Source organism: Sebastes fasciatus, chromosome 9, assembly GCF_043250625.1.
Source record: "Sebastes fasciatus isolate fSebFas1 chromosome 9, fSebFas1.pri, whole genome shotgun sequence".
NCBI classification, from domain to species: Eukaryota; Metazoa; Chordata; class Actinopteri; order Perciformes; family Sebastidae; genus Sebastes; species Sebastes fasciatus.
Window position 1 is genome coordinate 3,882,213 of NC_133803.1, and position 21,769 is coordinate 3,903,981.

The window sequence follows — 21,769 nt, forward strand, 5'->3', positions numbered from 1 at the left end:
CACATCATCTGAAAGCTGGGAACCTGAAGATTAATTTGAGGTGCAGCTCAACACTATGTGTCATGATGTTCTAGTCATGAATAAGAAATATAAAATAAATAATGATGAATAATGAATTGTGAAAGTGTATAAGGGTTTAGAACATAATGATAGAAGTTTATGATGGTCATTCTCATGCTCACTTCTGTCTCATAAGTTGTCGCAGCAATTTTCGGGTTGATATCATTTGTTACACAGATTCGGTGCTAAATTTAACCATTTTTTACCACTCAAGAATTGATAGAAAATGATCAATAATCCCTCCAAAATACCACATTAAGACACCAAGACCTTGAGGAACACCATAGAAAAAGACATGCTGTGATTTGGGATCGAAAACCTTTGACATTTGGAGATTTCTGCAAGAATTGCATTTTTCGGTGATTGGAAGGCGAGCACTTGTGTTGTGTAAACTGCTCAGAAACACCCTTATTGTCAATCTAGCTAGGAAAGCCATCCATCCTCTGAATGCTCTAGGTCTCTAGTTTGATCCATCCATCCTCTGAATGGTCTAGGTCTCTAGTTTGATCCATCCATCCTCTGAATGGTCTAGGTCTCTAGTTTGATCCATCCATCCTCTGAATGCTCTAGGTCTCTAGTTTGATCCATCCATCCTCTGAATGGTCTAGGTCTCTAGTCTGATCCATCCATCCTCTGAATGCTCTAGGTCTCTAGTTTGATCCATCCATCCTCTGAATGCTCTAGGTCTCTAGTTTGTGGCTGTGAAGTTTCATGAGGCTGTGATTATCCTAGAGGTCACCACAGGTCATTTTATACAGTGAGGTCACGTTTCAGAAAATGGTCTCACTACAATGAAATGTCTCCTATGGGGACTAACATCATCACACATGAATACAGTTGGGCTCATTGGATCCACAAGACTCTCAGCTTTACAGTTTTTTCTATTTAGAGTATTGTTTCTGTAACTAACAAAGTTTTCTTTAATTTTTGTTTTTTTATTGTATTGTATTTACTATTTATACCTAAATCATACTCTTTTTTTTCTCCTTTTCCCCCTAAATATTATTCTTGATAATTTACCTAATGTCATAGTTTTTTCCTTCTGAGTGTGCTCTTGGTCCCAGTGGAGGTATAGGGGGGGATAAAGGGTGGGTACAATGCAGGGTAATGTTTGTACAAGTTCGGTAGGTTTGTATATGATTTTATAATGCAAAACTTCTTAAATAAAGTCTTTAAAAAAAAAAAAAATCAGAGGACACCAGACTGTTCCAAAAGACTTGTTTCTTTTCTGAGCTACATGGTGACTTTTGTCTTGTTTACAAAGCCTTTTTGTGTTTCCTGGCACGGAACAATGTGCACCACTACACAGGGCACAAACCCTCTTTGGATAACAGCAAAAAAAAAAAGTACAAACTTTCTATTGTGTTGTACTGAACAGTGAAAGCTTAGAAAAAATACAAAGCTGACATTTCAAGCTGCCACTGGGGGGAAAAAAACAAACAGCAGTTTTAAACTTAAATCCATCTTTTATTGACGTTTATGTTCACTGTATGGTCTGTAACATCACAATAGCATACTGGGAAATTAGTACAGGAAGAAGGGATGGTGGTGTCTCATAAAGCTCCCTACCTTTAGTCCTTTCAAAAGTTCAAAGGTGAAGGTGAGTGGGTCACACATTACTGGCTTATCATCAACTCATTCTGTCTTCAAAATACAGCATTTTTTTTATGAGAGATAAAAAGCACTGGAATAAATAAAAACAGGTGTGGAATTTATCATTTCCATCACACATCTGTCAGTTCTAACAGTATGTATATAAAGAGTGACCAGAGACGACAGAAGGAGATGGCAAAGAGTACATTTCCATCCTAAAAAAAGCCCACATGAGGAATGTCGCATCTGTCTTTTGCTTTTTTGTAGCCGTTTCCAATTCCTTCCAACTTCTGGGGTTCTCACGGTCACATCAACCCACCGGCCCAGTTCAGGAGACTACATTCTTTTTACTTAAAGGGATAGTTAAGGTTTTTTAAAGTGGGGTTCTATGAGGTACTTATCCATAGTCAGTGTATTACCTACAGTAGATGACGGTCGGCACGCCCCCAGCTTGGAGAAACAGACAGGAGTTACCGCACGGAACAAAAGCAATGTACTGCTGTGGACGGGGCCGGCAGCAAATACGATTTTAGCCACCTAAAAGAAAGGCTCACCTAAAAAAAAACGGTACATTTACATTGCCATCAGACTCATCAGACCAATCAGACCAGACTCCATTAAAAAAACTGTAACTTTACCTTGCAGAACACGGGGAGGCTGGTGGCTTTGGCGAGAGCATAAATGGATACAATGGCTTCAGTTCCCCGTCGGAAAGGGCTGTCTGATGGCAAGGTGATGGTGAAAATATTCTAAATATAGCATACACTTAAACTGATATTGATTTTTTTGGTTGAGCCTTTCTTTTAGGAGGCTAAAATACATTTTGCTGCCTGCCCTGTCCACAGCAGTACATCGCTTTGGTTCCGTGACGGTACTCTTGTCTGCTGAGCGTGTCGACCGTCATCTACTGTAGGTAATACACTGACTATGTTAAAGTACCTTCATACGAGCCCACTTCAAAACACCTGAACTATCCCTTTAACATATCCTGAAATCAAAGCAACAAGTCAGGGTCAAATTATTCAGACATCAGCCAACCAAAGTCTCCTTTGAAAATGTGAGAAGTCTTCTCATGAGATTCTTCAGATTATATTCCAACCAGAATAATGATTGTGTGTTTCGAAATGAAGGGAGCTTGTTTTGTCATTAAATGACTGATGAGGAGAGACTGTGATGCTGCAGTGCTGCTTGTATTCAGTCCATGCAGTGGAATCAGTGTGAATAATGAAAAAATTACATTCAGAAAAATAAAAGGTTCTCCTTCCTTCCTTCCTTCCTTCCCTCCCTTGATTTTTCTCCTAGCCCAGTGTCTGATATAGCTTAAACATAAACCTAAAAAGAGGACTGTGTTCAGTGTGGTGGAACCTAACAATACAATGTTGAAATATGTTGTCCACAAGTAGTGAGTCCACAAATGGAATGATTCAATTTCCAAACAACATCTAACCAGATGCAGTGACCATCACCTTTCCTCTCCAATGGTGTGTTCAGATCATGAGCGAAGCAAATTTTTCACACGGCGCGATTACATACAATATCAATGGAAAGACGCAAAAAGACGCAAATTCACCCCAAGCAACGCGAATAGTGCAAAATGGGCGAACACACGAAACTCGCGTCATTGTGACTCATCGATCCAAACTCCATTCAGAAAACAAGCAATTTAAAAGTTGTTTGCTTGTCGTCTTGCGGACAGACCCGACAGAGCATGAATTCAGACTTCTTAAAAATCAGCATCATAACGTAGTTATTTCGGCATCCTTTTTATCCGTTCAATGCAATTAAATCACAGCATAGTCCGCTTATTTTGGGTTCGTACCGCAGTAGCAACGTGTGGCTGCTAGACACAGTCGGTGCAATGTCACTGTATGTGAACACAGCTCGCCGCAGCGGTGGTTATTTCTTCCATGGTTGATGGTGGAAAGAAAAGTTGTTGGTATCTATGGAGACGAGCGCCTTCTCCTGTCCGGCACGTCTAGAGCGAATGAACACAAACGATACTGGCGGCGGTCCAACTCGTGCGAGTAAAGTGAGGCTTCGCTCTTGGTCTGAACACAGCAGCAACACCGTGTTCCACCACACTGAACATGCCCTACATTATCCCCATCCGCACACAAAATACACTCCTCCCTCAATCACAAAACATGCACAACTATAGAGATCCCACCCCCTCCCACGCCCTCCACCACAAACAAAGAAAAAAAAATCAATCATCCCATTAAAACAACGGAACTGCAAAAAGAACTACACATTCAAGTACCTATTTGTCATATGGCACCGAGAGCAAGTGTACCACAAGAATGTTAAATCAGCCAGCAAACTCTTTTAGTTAGGCCTATTCTCTTTCAATACTACCACTTCAGAAAGCACAATTTGCCATTGAATGATTGAAAAAAAAAAGAAACGAAAAGTGTATGTTACAATTTTGTATATACTCTATAGCCTATTTTAAATGCATCTACAGAAAAGAATACACATGCAAAGTATGTGTATCCTCTTCGTCTATGCGCAAGACTGAAAAAGGATGCTTTTTCTCAGACAGAGAAGGCAAAGTCTACGAAGGTAGCTGTGGAAAAAAATGACGGACAGCGATTTCAGTGACGGTGTGAACGCGGCTCTGGGTATAGGGCCTGTTCTGGTCTGTCCCTACGGCGTCCTTGCTTTACTTCATACAGTGAAACACCTACTTCTCTCTCCCAATCTGCTGTACAAGGTATATTTCATGCTCCCCTTGTCGTTTTCGTATCCATCTAAAAGGGCCACAGCCACAGTACTCTGAAAAAGCCTTATATACCAAAAAAACATTAAAAAAAAACCAAGGTAAATGATGGAATTATTTCAATAAAAACAAAAAGGAATATTTTTTTTACGTATGATATTTGAGAGATAGAAAAAGGTACGCCGTAGCACAAGCAGGATTGTGTGTGTTGAGGAGAAAGGGGGAAGAAGAAGAAGGAGAAGGAGAAGGAGGAGAAGGAGAGGCTGGAATTTATCCCTAAACCCTGTCTTTGGAACGCTGCTGTGTGGGAACACTGTGTGTGCGAACTTGTTTGGGGTTTTAATTTGTCTACACACAAAACGTGCACACACGCAGACCACACGCACATTAGGCCACAATGAATACCATGGCTGGGAATTAAGATGAAACAAACAAATCAAAATATATATATATATATATATATCTATATATATGAATTTAATATATAATTTCTATCTTTCTATCTCAACAGCTCAAAAGCTTGTGATTCTGGCGATGTTTGCCGATGCAAATGACAGCCGAGTCTCTTCTGTCATATGAAGAGTCAGAGAAAGCGGGGGGTGGGGGGGGAGAGAGAGAGAGAGAGAGAGAGAGAGAGAGAGAGAGAGAGAGAGAGAGAGAGAGAGAGAGAGAGAGAGAGAGAGAGAGAGAGAGAGAGAGAGAAGGAAGAGTGAGAAATCAACTGTTTGATGACATCCTTTAAAGGCCCTGACACACCAAGCTGACAGTCGGACATTCTGGGGCCGTTGGTGTCGGCCTAGTTTTTGTGGTGAGTCCTGACCGTCGGCTCTCGTCTGCCCACGTCCGACTTTTTTCCGCCCAATTCAGCATGTTGAATCGGCGGCGGAGCTCGCCGGTGAGAGAAATCCCTCTGATTGGCTGTTCAGCTTAAACGAATCAGTGCACGAGAAGAGAAACGGAAGTGAGGAAAGCAGGCCAACGAGTAAAGTCGAGAGGAAAAGCACTGAAGGCTCCTCTCATATTTCATCTTCATCTCATCTGATCATTCCAACGCACGGATATTTTCACAGCAACACGGCCGTCTGGAATGAAGCTGTGAGACTGGTGTGAAAATGTTCGGCAAAACGCTGCTTTGTTTCATGTACGTATCATAACAACGGCTGGTTACCCTTTTTGAATGACGAATACAGACTACTGCCGACTCCTGGTAGGGAGAGTTATTTCGTCTTACGCAGGCGCAGAACGTACGTGGTGGTTGGCTGTCGTCTTTGCGGTGCGTTTGAGTGAAACTTTTTGGGCAAGACAAAGGAGACCCGAAGAGACGCAAATGGGCGTATTTGATGTCGGGTTGGTGTGTCTGGGTATTCAAAGACAGGGAGGAGAGAAAGTGAGCAGGGACGTGCAAGTAGAGCCATCACACTTGAGTTTAAACCACCTCCATGTAATTCCTATCTGCAGCCAGGCACGCCGGCCCATGTCCTGTTTTAGTTTGGACGCACTACGGAGGAGCCAAACTAAAATGAGTTGCCAGACAGACTCGGTTCTCTTGTGAGTGCTCCCCCTTTGTGTTCATGGTGTGTAGCCTCAGGTGATGAATTTGAGGCCAGAAGTCGTTGGATAGCGGCGTTTTAAATCCAGGAGTTGTGTGAGACGAGCCAGGTAGGAAGTGTTGGGGCCTCCATCTGAGTACCAGTAATGCCCAAGCTTGCCTGTACTGGACAGCGTTAGCTTGAGGTGTGTGGGGAGTCGCAGGCTCGTGTGGTCGGGTTGGCTGCCAGTCAGGTGCAAGTAAAGTTCACACTTCCAAACAAATAATGCCAAAAGAAAATGCAGCCAACAAACCACTTTAGTCTATTCAGTATATTACAAACGTCCATGAGTGACTGGTTCGGTAATGGCTGGCTGGCTGTGAGGGCCTCCCTTCTCTCTCGGTTCTGAGAAAGGCACCGTAGAGCCCCAGAGCGTTCAGAGCAGGGCCGCTCCTGTGTCTCCGTCAATCCACAACAAAAACAACCACCACAAAGAAAGCGAGAAAACAAGGAGGCAAGAGAAACTGTGCTTGTTTGCCTCTCTAAAGTATATAGTGTATATGTAGTTCTGCTTTCAGACATCAATGCAGGTGTTCTTATTTTTCCCCGTTTTGTTCTACAAAACAAAATTTGTTTTGCAGTCCTCCACATTGGGGTGTGTTGTTTTTAAAACCAGGATTTCTGCTTCCATTGATCTCTCAGCGTGGGGGAATAAAAAATCAAAAAATCCCAGAGGAAATTAAAAGGTGAGTATGGATGTGATCTTGTGTGGAAAAGTGGTCCTGTTTTTCTTTTTGGGGGGGGGATCAGGCAGTTGTGCTGGACAGCTACCAGTGGTACTCCAACTCGGCTCCGCTCTATAAGAGGAAAGCCACAAAGAGAAGGGGAAGAGAGAATGAAGAGGAGAGAGATGGGGGAAGGAGGAATGAGGAAAAAAGAAGGACCAAGGAGGGAGAGTGGGGTGAAAAAAAGAGAGCACACTATTATCAAATGTAAAAACAATCATGACAGTCACATTCAATGACTTTTGCTTCCCAACCTGGAGTTCAAGGCCAGGTTTTCCTACAATCAACACAACAACAAAAAAGTAGAAAAGCAGTTACAATAGCAGAGTAAGCCAGGGCACACTTTCAATCTCAGTGTGGAGGTTCTTTCTGCAACAATACGCCGAAACAACAATCCCAAGGCCTTTTTCCTCTTATTGCGGGGAGTGACACAGAAACGAAGACTGTTACACACTTGCGTGCAGTTGTGGAAAAAGACTGAGTGAGGCAGCGATGCATGCGTGTGGGGCGTGTGCGTGTTGACGTGAGAGAGGGGGGGACGGACAGGACCAGAAGACAACGATCATTCACCCTCATTGAACCCGGACAGACGTCCATACGCACACACGGACCTTAAAGTCACGGAGCTCCACATGCCAGAGAGTAGATCAGAGCAGGGAGTAGAGACTGATGGAGTGACAAGGGGGGATATGCGGAGCAGGTCACCACTTACATGCCTGTAATAATGTGTGTGTGTGTGCGTGTGTGCGTGTAGATGAGGGGTTGGAAGAAGGGGGGGGAGGGGTGTAACAGTTATATATGTCATCACTTACCAAATGAAACAGGAGGGCTGCGTTAATCAGAGGGTGAACACACAGTTAGACATATCGATACATCCCTTATCAATGTCTGCGAGAGAGTGTGTGTGTGTGTGTGTGTGTGTGTGTGTGTGTGTATTACTACACACCATTTTGAAGAGTGGAACAATTCCACTACTTGTGCTGCTATGATAAAATATTGTCTTAAAAGACAAACAAAAACAGTTAAAGGTGCCATCAGTAATTATTTTCTCGCTTTTTGCATTAAATATAACAACAGGGGAGCATCCATAGAAATAGAATTAGGAGTAGGACGGACATTCCCATTCAAATCAATGTAGCTGCATGTTCAGAGCGGCGGCCATTTTTATGTGTACCGTTTCCATAGCGACCATTGTAGAGCTGACTTTTCTCACAACTAAACAAACTTCCAGCAAGTGGCGGACTCACTGAGGTGAAGTTTTGCAGCAACGACGACTAAACTAGCAGTGGAGTAGTAACTAAGGATGCTAATTTTGAAAAAATCTGATTATTAACCGTTAACTGACAAGAGTCCCCGGTTCACCCATCCGGGACAGTTACTGTAGCAGTCACGGTGCTGCGTGTAGTGTCACGGACATGTAGCCACTCTCCCAGTAACTATCCACCGCACCGTTTGGTTTAGTTTAGTTTAGTTCGGTTTAGTTTAGCAGGTTGTCAGCTGTGTGTCTGCCCGGCGTAACGACAGCGAGTGTCCGACAACCCTGTGTGTATTTGTGCTACGTTAGCAGCTGTAGCGCTGCTGGTGGCTTCGTGCTCCCCCGTTGCCACACACGTCAGTGGGTGTAACTTTAGTGAGTTTCCGACAGACCGTGTGTGTGTGTGTGTGTGTGTGTGTGTGTGTGTGTGTGTGTGTGTGTGTGTGTGTGTGTGTGTGTGTGTGTGTTGGTGGTGAGTGTGGGGTTGTTGGTGGCGTTCTAGCTGTGAACGTAGGTGTAGCAGTGTGTTTACAGTTTATTTGTCGGTGAATAAATGCTACAAGGCAACAACTCCTCAGCTGAAGCGAAGTCAAGAGACCGAGTCAACTTCCTGTATCCTGCAATGCCGGCTCAGACTCTCTTAAGGTGGTCTGTTAAGGTGGACCAGCTTTTCTCCTTTAAGTGATGAGTCGCTCCTCTGGGTTTTGCGCAGCTTTTTAATTAATTATTAATATTTCTTTTAACCGTTAAACCAATAGCGTTAATCTTCTTAGTTAAAATTCTTAATGTGGGTTAACGGTTAATTATTAACATCCCTAGTAGTAACGTTATGAAATCATAGAAAATGTAAATAAACGTAATGCTTCATCCACACACTCTTGTCACAGCGGACAAAAGCACATTGCTATCGCCAGATGAGTGACAAAGTGTTCGGATCGTTTTCTGTAACGCCTAGTTCGCACTACACAACTTCAGCCCTGATTTTCCACTCCCCGACGGCTCAGAGGCAAATTGCCGTTGGCTCGCTGCTCGCAGATCGGTGCTCGAGCATCATGTGTGAACTGTTCAAAGACGTGAGCCGAGAGGCTCACCGACGCTCGCCGATGCCTAGCAGACACATTCCAGATATCTAGCATGCTAAATATCTGGACCTGTTGGGGACTCTGGCCACGAGCTACAGCCAATGAGAGCGCGAGACACGGGTTGAGGGTAAACCTGGGGGAGGAGGGGTCTCCTGTAACAATAGGGAACTCACTGTATGTGCTGCATTTGCAACACGGACCAAAGTTGTTGTTGCACCTAGAGGAATTAATAGTAAAAATAGAGTGTGGAAAGCGGAGGAAATGGGCTATTTTGTGAACACGTGCCAGCAATGAGTCTCACGTATGGTATCAAGTCATTTACCGTGTATTTCTTGCGTGTGTTTTCATGACGAAACATAGTTCGGAGACCTCTCTGGGATTCCTCCCGGTGAAAGATCTCGTAGAGAGTGACCCCCTGCCTGTCGTGTCAGTCATGTAGTGTCAAAATCACAATGACTTGAATAGTAAAGAGTAGTGTGAACAGCGATCTGACCACTTTGGAAGTTGTGTAGTGTGAACTCATCTTAAGCAGTGTGGCATTGGAGCATGGTGGAATTAGCAAAATAGCTAGCTAACTAGCTAGCTGTGCGCTAGCAGGCTGGTTAGCTCTTGGGCTGATTCCTTGCAGGCTTTGGTGCCGCAATGATTACAGGAAATAAGCCAAACAGCGAGCCGGTGTCTAACACTGCGTCCTTTCTCATCCCGGCGAGCTGCGAGCACACACTTTACGGCCCCACTGACACGGGTTCTGTTGTCACCATAACAACTAAGAACAATCCCTATTTTTCTTTTGTACTAGTCAAATTACCAGAGCAAACATTTCAATGACCCTTCTACTCCTATTTCATTTCTATGGGTTTGTCTTTTGTAACTCTGGCCTTGCTTCAATTAAATCTTGCTAATCTTTTCCATCAGTCAGTTAATAATGGGTGGATTTATTTTAATGACCTCAAGTTTGGGTAAAGGTATGATGTATTGTACTAGTACTACGATGAAGCATTAGCTACATGAGATCATGTTTTTTGTCAATGCATTAAGAGCAAGCAAACTACTATTTTTGTTGTAAGTGTTTGTCAGTTTATACAGGAATAAAATAAATACCATTTATACTTTTGACATATAGCTATGTCTTTTATTCTTTTAAGTGCATTAAAAGCTACCTTAGAGGTGGCAATCTGTGAAATCTAAACAGAAATCTAGTAAACATGGGAAGTTGTGGAGGAGCACATGTTTACAGATGTTGTAGCATCCCAAAGCTGACACAGGATGTTATTAAGAGCCACATTTTACTGATAGCACCTTTAAGTCTGTTGGAAAAAACAATAAGTGTTGTTAAGTATTATGTAATTATTTAATTTATAGTACAAAAAACTAACTAATGCTAGCCAAACCATGCCAGCTGTCCTTAAACATGGCTGCTATTATAATTACAATTCAAATCTATTTAAAGCCACTATGTGTGGAATTTGAAAATGAGACCAGCACCATAGATTTCCACCAGGACGGTCCAGGCATCAAACCAGGCATCAAAATATTCATTTGGCTATATAGTCACATAAAAACTCCACACATAGCGGCTTTAAGCAGAGTAGATAAAATCCTTTTCATATGTGTGCATAAGACAGACTTACGGTAACGCTACAGACAAACCAAGGCACCAACACAATAGGTGAACATCACCCCCAAAACCAGCTACCAAACAGGAGACCTCTTTCACACACAGACACACAGACTCACACACTAGGGCTATCCTCGACCAAAGAAATTCTTAGTCGACTAACATTCAACACTCAATCTCGATCAAATACAATTTTTTGGGGAAATAAGTCATTCAGCATAAAAAGACGACTAATAGACTAGAAATCTTAGGCGACTAAGACCAAAACGACTAATCGACTAGAGGTGGCAGCCCTAACACACACACACAGATCCCTTCTTTGAGTCCAGCTCCACCTGAGGACTTGTCCATCACTAGCAGACGTTCACCGATCAGCCATAACATTATGACCAGCAGGTCCCCCTTTTGCCGCGGGATCGGACTTGTTTGTCCAGCACATCCCACAGATGCTCGATCGGATTGAGATCTGGAGAATTTGGAGGCCGAGTTAACACCTCCAACTCGTCGCCATCCACATGATGTAAAAGAAAACGTGATTCATCAGACCGGGCCACCTTCTTCCATCGCTCCGTGGTCCAGTTCTGATGCTCAAGTGCCCATTGTAGGCGCTTTTGGCGGTGGACAGGGGTCAGCACGGGAACCCTGACCGGTCTGCGGCTACGCAGCCCCATAAGCAACAAACTGTGACGCACTGTGTGTTCTGACATCTTTCTATCGGAACCAGCATTAACTTTTTCAGCAGTTTGAGCTCCAGTAGTTCTTCTATTGGATCAGACAACACGGGCCAGCCTTCGCTCCCCACGTGCATCGATGAGCCTCGGGTCTGACCCTGTCGCCGGTTCACCGGGTTTCCTTCCTTGGACCACTTTTGGTAGGTCCTGACCACTGCTCCTGACTCCTGACCTCAACTAGGTCCTGACCACTGCAGACCGGGAACATCCCACAAAAGCTGCAGTTCTGGAGATGCTCTGACACAGTTGTCTAGTCAGCACTATTTGGCCCTCGTCAAAGTCGCTCACATCCTTACGCTGGCCCATTTTTTCTACTTCCAACACATCAACTTCAAGGACAAAATGTTCACTTGCCGTCTAATATATCCCACCCACTGCCAGGTGCCATCGTAAAGAGATAATCAATGTTATTCACTTCACCTGTCAGTGGTCATAATGTTATGGCTGATCAGTGTATACAGACATACAAGAACACACCAGACATAAAAGCTAATAAACAAGTGGACAAAGCTTTATAATGGCACTGCAATGCTCACAATTATCGTAGTGGCATCTCAGTGTGTCATTCCCTCGCAGACACATCTGATCCATCATTTATAAACACAAACACTCACTCACATATGCAACCGCCCATCCACTGCAACAACACAGAGTGACCACACAATCTGCTCCCCGTTTTCAAGTCATTATGTTAGAAATGGCATTTTTCTTGTTGGCAAGTAGAGATCTCGGCAGAACGCAAGAGCGTGGGCGAGACTACATCCTTAAAGCCGTAACACACGTTTTTTTATTTTTTATGTGATTATGGCAACAGTATTTTGCATTTTCGTGTTGTTCATTCGTCGCGCTCCCCGGTGTGTAAAGGCCTTTAGACACAACCTGTTCTGTACAGACTCCTTGGTGCCATAAATTCTCTAACAGCGGCAACAGCATTTATTCACCTCAACTAAACAGAGAACTACAATAGGCCTGTATTTGAGACAGGATACTATTAGAAACATGCCTTTTTTATTTCCCATTTTATAGGTATACTTCATTGTTTGTTGTTCGCAACAAACAGTTGCATGCGACAAAGGTAAAGAACTAAAAAAACAGACAAACAGAAGCTGTATTTGGGTCTCTGGAACATACTGAGCACAGGGACAGACAGCAAAGAAGAGGATAACACTGCAGCGATGGTTTGAAAAGTATGTTTTCATACTTTGTTTGTATTGAAAGTGGCTAAAGGCTGACTACGGCCACCATCCGCCATGGAGGAGAAAGCCACAAACCTTTCAGAGCCACTTTCCAAGCTGCACAATGCGAGTGTTTGGGACTTGAAACAGGTTTTCAGTGGAGTATCTCTCTCTGCACTCTGTCGTTCCTAGTGTTGCACTAAATCTGTTAGGGCTGGAACTGTATATTCAGTTATTCGTTCATTTGGTAGGTATTCGGTTTTCAATTATGGGATTCAGATTTGTTTTTTTGTGGGTTTTTTCCCCTCTCTCTCATTTTAAAGTATTGTTCTTATAAACAGAGATATATTTGTTTTTGTATCAATTACTGTATTTACAGTACATGGACATTAATAACCCTTTTATGATCAGGGTTTTTGGAGAATCCCGTTTATGCGTTTGAGCATGTAAACACCACACCCCATTTTCAGAAACTCCAGGTATGCTCTGAAAGAAACCGGGATACTGTTGCATGTATACACCGCTGACTATCTGCGATGTTGCGGCTGTTACCATGGTGACATTTTACCATGGTGACATGGTAACACCGACCGTGGCGGCGAAAGCATCTCACCGCTTAAGACCCGTCGGACAGTTTGGGGTCGTCGGTGAGCATCTGTTGGCCTAGCTTTTGCGGCGTGTCCCGCACCGTCGGCTCTAGTCGGCCTGTGTCGGAGGTTTTTCGGCCGATTCAGCATGTTGAATCGGCAGCGGAGCTCTGATTGGCTGTTCAGCTTCAGCGAATCAGAGCACAAATCAGAGAAACGGAAGTGAGGAAAGCAAGCCAACGAGTAAAGTCAAGAGGAAAAACACAGAAGGCTCTTCTCATTTGTCACCTTCATCTCATCTGATCATTCCAACACACAGATATTTTCACAGCGACATGGCCGTCTGGAATGAAGCTAAGCGGTGAGTGAGAGTGGTGTGGAAATAGTCGCTAAACGTCGCTTTGTTTCATCTATGTATCATAACAACGGCTTGTATATCGGCAGTCCTCGGTCTTCCGGTTTCCTTTTTTGAATGATGAATACAGACTACTACCACTGTACGTACTAACTGAACATCGGCTGTCGTCTTTGCGGTGTGTTCGTGTGCAAACCAAGACAAGGGCGGCCTTTATTGCCGCTAGTTCTTTGATGCCGGGTTGGTGTATCCTTTGGGGTAGCTTTGTGTTAGGACAGAGAAAACATAGCAAACAAATAAAGTGCTCAAAGAAATCTTTGATGAACAGGGAGTGCCCCATTTAGAGACATTTCAGCAAATAAATTAGAAGAAAATGCTTTTATCTGCATTCACCGGATTTGGAAAAAGTGCAAAAGTTCTCAGTTCCACAAGGAAGAGTTCTCACAAAGCTGTGTTGTCATGCATGCATAGCCAATTATGAGGCTGACAGGAAGGTGTGCATCATGCACTATGAACAGAAAAAAAGTGTGCCGGGCTCAAAGCAACTTCTGAAGTCAATTATAATACTTCATCTCCTATGGTTTTGAAAATAAATACAATACACACAAATCACTAGCCTGGTCCACCAGACGGGATGAATCAACATAAGAGGAGTGAGAGGTTTTCAGAGACGACTGAAACTTAGATGCGTTAGGTGGCTTCAAGACTTCAGCATAACATTTGTGTGTGAGTGTAAATAGTCAAAGAAGGACGAAGCTCATCGTTACATATACTGACCCCATCTTCCTCCCTGTATGGGTTCAGACGGTTGTATACTGCTTCAATAACACTGCGTCTGCAGGAAGAACACAGACACAACAATGTGATTAGGTCACTTGAGCTATTCAGTTCAAAGCATCCATCAAAGCAACAACAGAGGGCGTACTGTATGTGGAAAGGTGTAGCTGTCAGAAAAGGAAAACAATCTTGCTAGTATTGTAACGACTGCAAACATGAAAAAGTATTTTCTATTCCTAGGTAGGTATTCCCAATGACTTACAGAAATCTGCACATACTAGATGACTGCACTGGGTTGCACCAGCTATGTGGAAGTTCAAACGTGGCCTAGTGTGAACGTAATTTCTAACTTAAGTCCGAGTTTACGAGCTACTACCATGTTAATGGTTGCAGCAACGTAGGTATAAGTTACAACTTAAATCTTACACCTCGCAGGTATAAAATCTTCCGTAAAACAGCGGTTGGCATGGCGCATTGTTTTGAAAGGTGGGATAGCTTTGTTAGATTGAGGAGGAGCGAATTATACTGGCTGTTGTAGCCAGCTGTTATACCGGCGTCTGCAACGCGCTCCGCGATAGGTTACACCCCCTTGGACATTCATGATGACTGCTTTATACAGCGCTGCTTTCGTTTTACATGAGCAGATGCAGAGGATTACCGACCTGCTGGCAGCAGATTAACGACATATCACGGACAGAAACGGGGCCCGCAGTCCTTTCCTACAAGTGTCTGCACTATTATTTTGCTACCAGTTAATTTAAAAACTTTGTTTAATGATTCAATTCAAGTGCATAAATCGACTGTGCGTGTAAAGCAATACGTCATGCCAGCGCTCTGTAAAACATGCAAAATAAAGTGCATAATGTAACAACATATAAAATAGCACATACGGTAAGTGGGCAATTACATAGAAATCTCCCCTGTGCCACATTGACAAGCAAATATATCGGGTTACATAACTTTCTATCAACTATTCATTTATAACAGTTTGTGCCATCATAATGTGTTTGGTAAAACATTACAATTCCATCAATAACATTACCGTTATGTTATATTACCCTATGTTGTAGTTGACGGTTTCACCACTCGATGTCAGTTGTTATATTGAACGTTAGCTGTAGATTAAGGTTGTGTAATTATCACCTTATCATAAGGCTTTGTCCTAGTTTACGTGCCTTTTTGTTGTTCTTTGGTGATTAACGTTAGCTATTTTTAGCCGTTAGCCTCTTCGCTAAACTGCATCAAGAACAGTGCTTTTCACTGATTGGCCACAGAATGTGAAAACGGCATATTCTGTGACAATGTTTTGGTTAGTGTGGACTTTACGCAAGAGTAACTAAGATGAACTTAACATGTTCGTGGTGCAACCAAACTTAGACACAGCTTTAGGATCAAACTAACTACTTTTAATGTATCATTTAGTGTGGACTTTACAGCCTGACATAAGAGCTGGTGCAATAGGCTGCTGGCTTGTTTTTTACATTACATTACTCTCCTTGTAGTTTCATATTTTTATGACTGCGTGGTAACGTACAACCCCCCCCTTTTGAGGGCGGTGGTCCTTACTTGCTGGCAAGGCCTCCCCCTGGTGGCAGCGAGGGCATGCCGATGTCGGTGGACAGGTTCCTCATCACTGCTACCAGGTCCGGAAAGCCCTCCTCCCCTGGCCGAGACAGCATCTCTAAAACAACAGTAGACACATTGTTACACAAGTCGGCACTAACAGAGCCGGCGAAGGCCAAGAACAGCTGGGTAGAGATAGGAGATGGAGAGAAAGACAGAGGAGACAGACCAAAAATGTGACAAATGAAGAGGAAAAGGAGGGAAGACGGAAAACATACAAGTGAGTTTGTGGAAACGAGTGCATGTATGAGACGGAGAGAGTGAGAGAGATGGTGACAGAGAGGCCTGCAGTTGAGAGTGGCGTGAGGCCAGGTCAATGTTCAGCCAGAGCATTCCTCTCCCGCTTTCTTTTCTTTCCTCTCTTTCTTTCTATCTTCCAGTATTAGACAGTACCTGAAGCCAAACACCCGAACAAATGTTTGAATGACTGTACTTCACTCTGAAATGTGAAATTAAACCCCCTCTGGAGTGCCTATAAAACCATTCAGCATTCATTCACAGTTCTATACACAATAACTACCTCTTCATGTTACCACCTGCATTACATAGTTTTACAATGGACATTACAACCTACGGTATCTTCCACATACTAGACCCAGGTTTTTCCATTCTGTGGATCAAGACAAAATTGGGTTTAAAGGCCCACACACACCAAGCCGATATCAAAGAACTACTGTAACGGCGATGAAGGCCGTTACAGTAAGGTCGCGTCATGTCGCCTTTGTCTTGGCCGACAAGTTGCATTTAAACACACGGTAAAGACTGCAGCCGACGGCTAGTTAGCACGAATGTTCTGCGCCTGGGTGAGAGGAAGTAACTCTCCACACCAGCAGCGGTAGTATGTATTCATCATTCAAAAAGGGGAACTAGAAGACCGAGGCTTTGGCGTGTCAAGGCCTTTAAGGGTGATGGGCAGCTGTCGGACAGTTTGGGGCCGTCGGTGAGCGTCTGTCGGCCTAGTTTTTGCAGTGTGTGCCGCACTGTTGGCTCTAGTTTGCCCGTGTCGGAGGTTTTTTGGCCGATACGGCATGTTGAATGGAGCTCGTCGGTGAGAGAAATCACTCTGATTGGCTGATCAGCTTAAACGAATCAGTGCACGAGAAGAGAAACGGACGTGAGGAAAACAAGCCAACGAGTAAAGTCAAGAGGACAAGCACAGAAGGCTCTTCTCATTCTTCATCTTCATCTTCATCTTCATCTCATCTGATCATTCCAATACACGGATATTTTCACAACGACATGGCCGTCTGGAATGAAGCTAATTGGTGAGTGAGAGTGGTGTCAAAATGGTCGGCAAACACCGATTTATTTAATGTACGTATCATTACAACGTCTTGTATATCCGCCGTCCTCGTCTTCCTTCCTGCCTTCCTTCCTTTTTGAACGACGAATACAGACTACCGCCACCTGCTTGTAGGGAGAGTTATTTCCTCTCAAGCAGGCCCAGAACGAGAAGACTCGCCCTTCATCGTCGCTAGATCTTTGATGTTGACTTGGTGTGTCTGGGCCTTAAAAATACATTTTCTTGCTTGGCCAAAATCTGAAACAGCTGACAAGCCCTGGTTTAACACAAACTAACAGTAGCCATGGAAGAGAGCTGACATAACCAACAAAGACTAGAAAAGCTGCACTGCGTTCATCAGACAGCCTCATACATCCTGAGAAAAAAAAAAAAATGGGATGAAATGAGAAAGAAAAGGACAAAAAGAAAGACAGGAGGGGAGCTGGGAATCCATCCAAACAAGACAGGGAATGTTGGAGCGAGGGACGGGAGAGAAAGATGCGTTTAGGGAGGAGAGGAACGAACGGGGAATAAAGAGGGGGAGATGCTTGCTGGAATGGAAAAGGGGGTCATGACGGTGTCATTCCTCTGCTGTGAGCCGAAGAGAACTTGGCTGGAGGTTGGACAATAGAGAGGGGCAGTGGCAGTCAGTGGAGAAAACATACATAGAGATATGATGTTTCAGTTAGAGAAAGATGCTGTGTCTTCAAGAAAAACCTTTGTAGGACCTAAGATAAAGATCCGTTTTTCCAACTACACCTTTATAAACAATATTAAACCTGCAGTAAGTAGAATATTTTTGGCATCATTGGGGCAGAAATTCCATAATAACCTTTCAGCATATTGAAATTCAAGTGTTCTGAGAGAAAACTAGACTTCTGCATATCCTCATGGCTGTTTTCAGGCTTTGAAAAATGTAGCCTCTGAACTCCGATCAAACGGTCAAACTACTCATGCACTACTGTCAGGATATAGTGACTGTTTTATAAAAGCAACTTTTTATAATCATATTTGCTCCACTGCAGCTTTAATGGGTGTAAATGGGGTTTATAGTCCTAAAACTGTTGAGATTTATTGAGATTATAAATAAGAACAAAAACACACAGCTGTTATAAAAGCATACAGTAATATTTTCACAGTTCACCACATGACAGTAATTCAAGAACCTATTTAAACTAGGAATGCACCGATTTATTGGCCAAACAACGGTATTGGCCAATATTTGCCTTGTTTACTGCCATCAGCCTATCGGCAAATAAAATGACATTGGCCAATGGCAGTGGCCTATGTTTATCTGTTGTGTTGAATCAATTTTGGACCGGCTTAATGTTGTCTTGGTTATATGTAGTCGGTCTCGGACAACAGTAACCAACTGCTGTTTCAGAGAAGAAGCCGCTGGCTGGATACGACTCTGACAGCAGGTGCCATGCGGCGTTGTTCACAAATAAAAGTGAAAGAAAAAGTCGGCCGCGTGGGAGTATCTAGGAAAGATCAGCGACAAGAACGTTGTTATGTTCAGTGACAAACTAGGCAGTAAAACAATGGATTTACAGGATTTATTAAAAACCAGAATGGCACTCGGAGAGCGCAGACCTCCGCCAAGGTGCCTGATTTTAAAAAACAGATCACAGCTCCCAGCTGGCAGTACCGTGAGGTGGTCGGCTTATTATTAACACGGTGTGTTTCCGTGTAACGTATCGGCGGATGCCTCTCTCATTCAGCAGCCTTGTTATGTCTGTATAACGTTACACCATGGTGTCTCTCATCCCGTCAGCTACCGCTTTTTTTTGTCTCACCGCGGACGGCCAGCAGCTCCCGCACACACATCCACACATGTATCTCTCTGCTCGAGGAAGGAGGCGGAGTCACGCGTCATCAATGCATCATCAGTTACACTGCGCATGTGTTATACCCAGAGGTCTTTATGTTCTGGCTGATCGGAATCCTTAAAAAAGGATCATGATCCGGATCGCCACCAAAATCTAATGTGCCACACCCCACCCCTCCAAAAAATTTCATTCAAATTCATCACGTACTTTTGGAGTAATCCTGCTAACAGACAAACAAACAAACAAACAAACAAACAAACAAACAAACAAACGCCGGTGAAAACATAACCTCCTTCCAAGGCCCTTGGAGGCCGCAGCTCTTCATCCGCTCCCCGTTACAAGTCCACTAGTTAATCAATCGCGGATGGTGTTGTTCTCTCGGACGGATACAAAACTTAAAATGAAAAGTGCTAAAACGGGTCGCCAAATACACATACTCGTTAATATATGGACGGCCCACCCAAGTAAAGTCTGTGAGAGAAACATTGCTTATGTTTCTAATCATTTTTACATTTACATTTAATTTATTTTTCACAAAACAAAAAAAAAAAAAAAAAATTGCTGGGCTATGTAAGAAGGCTACTGAAACATTCTTCTCATTGAGTAGGTAGGTAGCTTTTGAAGCAGTTTTTTGAAAAAAAAAAAGAAGAATCTTTTTCATATGAACAAAGGTTATATCAAAGGTTGTTTCATGAATTTGTGATTGAATTTGTGCTCATTCAAAGACGAATGAACGAGATGAAATGCTGAATGACTTTAAAAACAGCTCAGTTATTTTTTAGCGTATGACTTTTTTTGATATTGGCCAAATTGTTATTTTAAACATCAGTATCAGCCCATAATTTTGCAATCAGTGCATCCCTAATTTAATTTAAATTAAATGACCTCATATTCACTTTCAACCACCCGTAACATGTGAATACTCCACAGCTTTTCTCAGCAGAAACTAAAGAAACATTATGAAAATGAGCAACTAAAATGTCTAATATTCAAAAATCTCATTATGTTTGCACATACAATAAACATTGGTTATTTTTCTCCATCCATCCTCACCTTCCACTCGAGACTCCAGATATTTGTTGAGCTCAGTGTCTTTCCTCACAGCTTCCTCCGACACTTTGGGAGCGTTGGGCAAACACACTAACACAACACTCATGTTATCCCGACTCCCCTGAGGTGGACGGGGAGGAGAGGGGAGTGAGGAAAGAGCAGGTGAGAGAAGGAGTTATTGTGTAGTGCTGAAAGAAATAATGAAGATGATTTCCTAGGCCCAAGTAATGGAGCAGTCTGCACTGTGAATCACAGCGAGGCAACGCTGATACAGACTGCTCTATTTCAATATTGTAACATAAATATGCTATTTTATATACAATGCTATTTTTACATCTGAACACTCACTATTTGAATCTATTGTAATAAACTGAATTCAAGCTGACCACAGCTGCTGTTCAGGATTGAGGAAACCTGCAAGATTTACAGCAGTCTTTCAAGCCTACAGAAGGCGTCAAGTCGCATTCACACCAAGAGCAAGGCAAAAATTTCGCTCACGCGAGTTGAACCACCGGTAACATTTGTGTTCATTCGTGCTGGACGCGCCGGAGAGGAGAAGGGGCTTGTCTCCGTAGATACCAACAACTTTTTTTTCTGCCATTTCAGCCACTGATAATAACCATTAACCACTGTTGCTGCTTTGTACATGTGGAAGTCTCAGAGATGTCAGAAAACCAAACGCCGTCGTGTCTGGGTTCATAACATCCCCCAGCGGCGAACTGTATTCACATACAGTCCCATTGCACTGACTGTATCAAGCAAGCCACACGTCGCTACCGCGGTATGGACCCAAAATAAGCAGATTGTGATGTGATTGCAAAAAAGTTATCAAAAGAATGCCGAAATAACTACACAATAATGCAGATTTGTAAAAAGGCTGAATTCATGCTTTGTCACGTCTGTCAGCAAGATGACAAGCAAACAAGTTTTAAATTGCTTGTTTTCTGAATGGAGTTCGGATTGATCAGTGCCAGGCTATGCTAACATTGCAGCTGTTCCATCAACACTCAACATAACATCATCTTGGCATGAATACGGCAGAAACATCGTTATAAACGGATCAAACGTATGCCGAAATAACAACATAATGATGCCGATTTGTAAAAAGTCTGAATTCATGCTTGGTCACATCTGTCCGCAAGACGACAATAACAACTTTTAATTTGCTTGTTTTCTGAATGGAGATCGGATCGATCGGTGCCAGGCTATGTTAACATAGTAGCTGCTCCATCAACACTGAGACAGTCTGTGGTTTATACACATCCATTTATACACAGAGTCTGGTCCGGTCTCTGTACAGATATGAAGTACTATCGTAGCTCTGTGTGCCCACAGACAGCTACAAGATTTTTTTCCTCCATTTCTGATTCAACATCAGGACGACAACAGCAGGAGAATATCAACGCTGATAGGCGTCACGCTTTTTCCTCGTTCAAGTTGAAATATTTCAACTCGGCATCGCAAATTTGCATCTATTCACCTCTTTGCATTGACTTTTTATGTAGTCGCACCGCACAAAATGTTCGCTTCGCGCTTGGTGTGAATGTACCGTCAAAATTAAAAGCTTGTAATTGATTTCTTGGCGTGTTTACTTTTTCATGTCCTGAGCTGCCCAACTTTCTCCTCTGTGCTCATTTGAGGAACCATTTAGTTATGAGCCTGGGCCATTCAAGCTGTTACAACTAGTTCCTGTTCAGCTAATAAAAACATCTCTTAGAA

At 43.1% G+C, this 21,769-nt stretch overlaps 1 protein-coding gene across 5 annotated transcripts in view; it reads right to left on the reverse strand.

Annotated features, from left to right (window-relative positions):
• Positions 1 to 1,506: 1,506 nt before the first annotated feature.
• Positions 1,507 to 21,769, reverse strand: part of ppm1ba (protein phosphatase, Mg2+/Mn2+ dependent, 1Ba) — a 33,290-nt gene continuing 13,027 nt past the window's right edge. For 3 of the 5 annotated variants that reach the window (XM_074645521.1, XM_074645517.1, XM_074645518.1), the window contains 4 exons: positions 20,054 to 20,171; positions 15,833 to 15,947; positions 14,267 to 14,324; positions 1,507 to 6,758 (listed from right to left, as the gene is read on the reverse strand). In XM_074645521.1, the coding sequence (XP_074501622.1) occupies positions 6,729 to 6,758; positions 14,267 to 14,324; positions 15,833 to 15,947; positions 20,054 to 20,171 (321 nt within the window). In that variant the 3' untranslated portion in view covers positions 1,507 to 6,728. Of the gene's footprint in view, positions 6,759 to 7,498; positions 7,516 to 14,266; positions 14,325 to 15,828; positions 15,948 to 20,053; positions 20,172 to 21,769 lie in introns of those variants that run through there. The other 2 variants (XM_074645522.1, XM_074645523.1) reach the window with 2 other exon arrangements.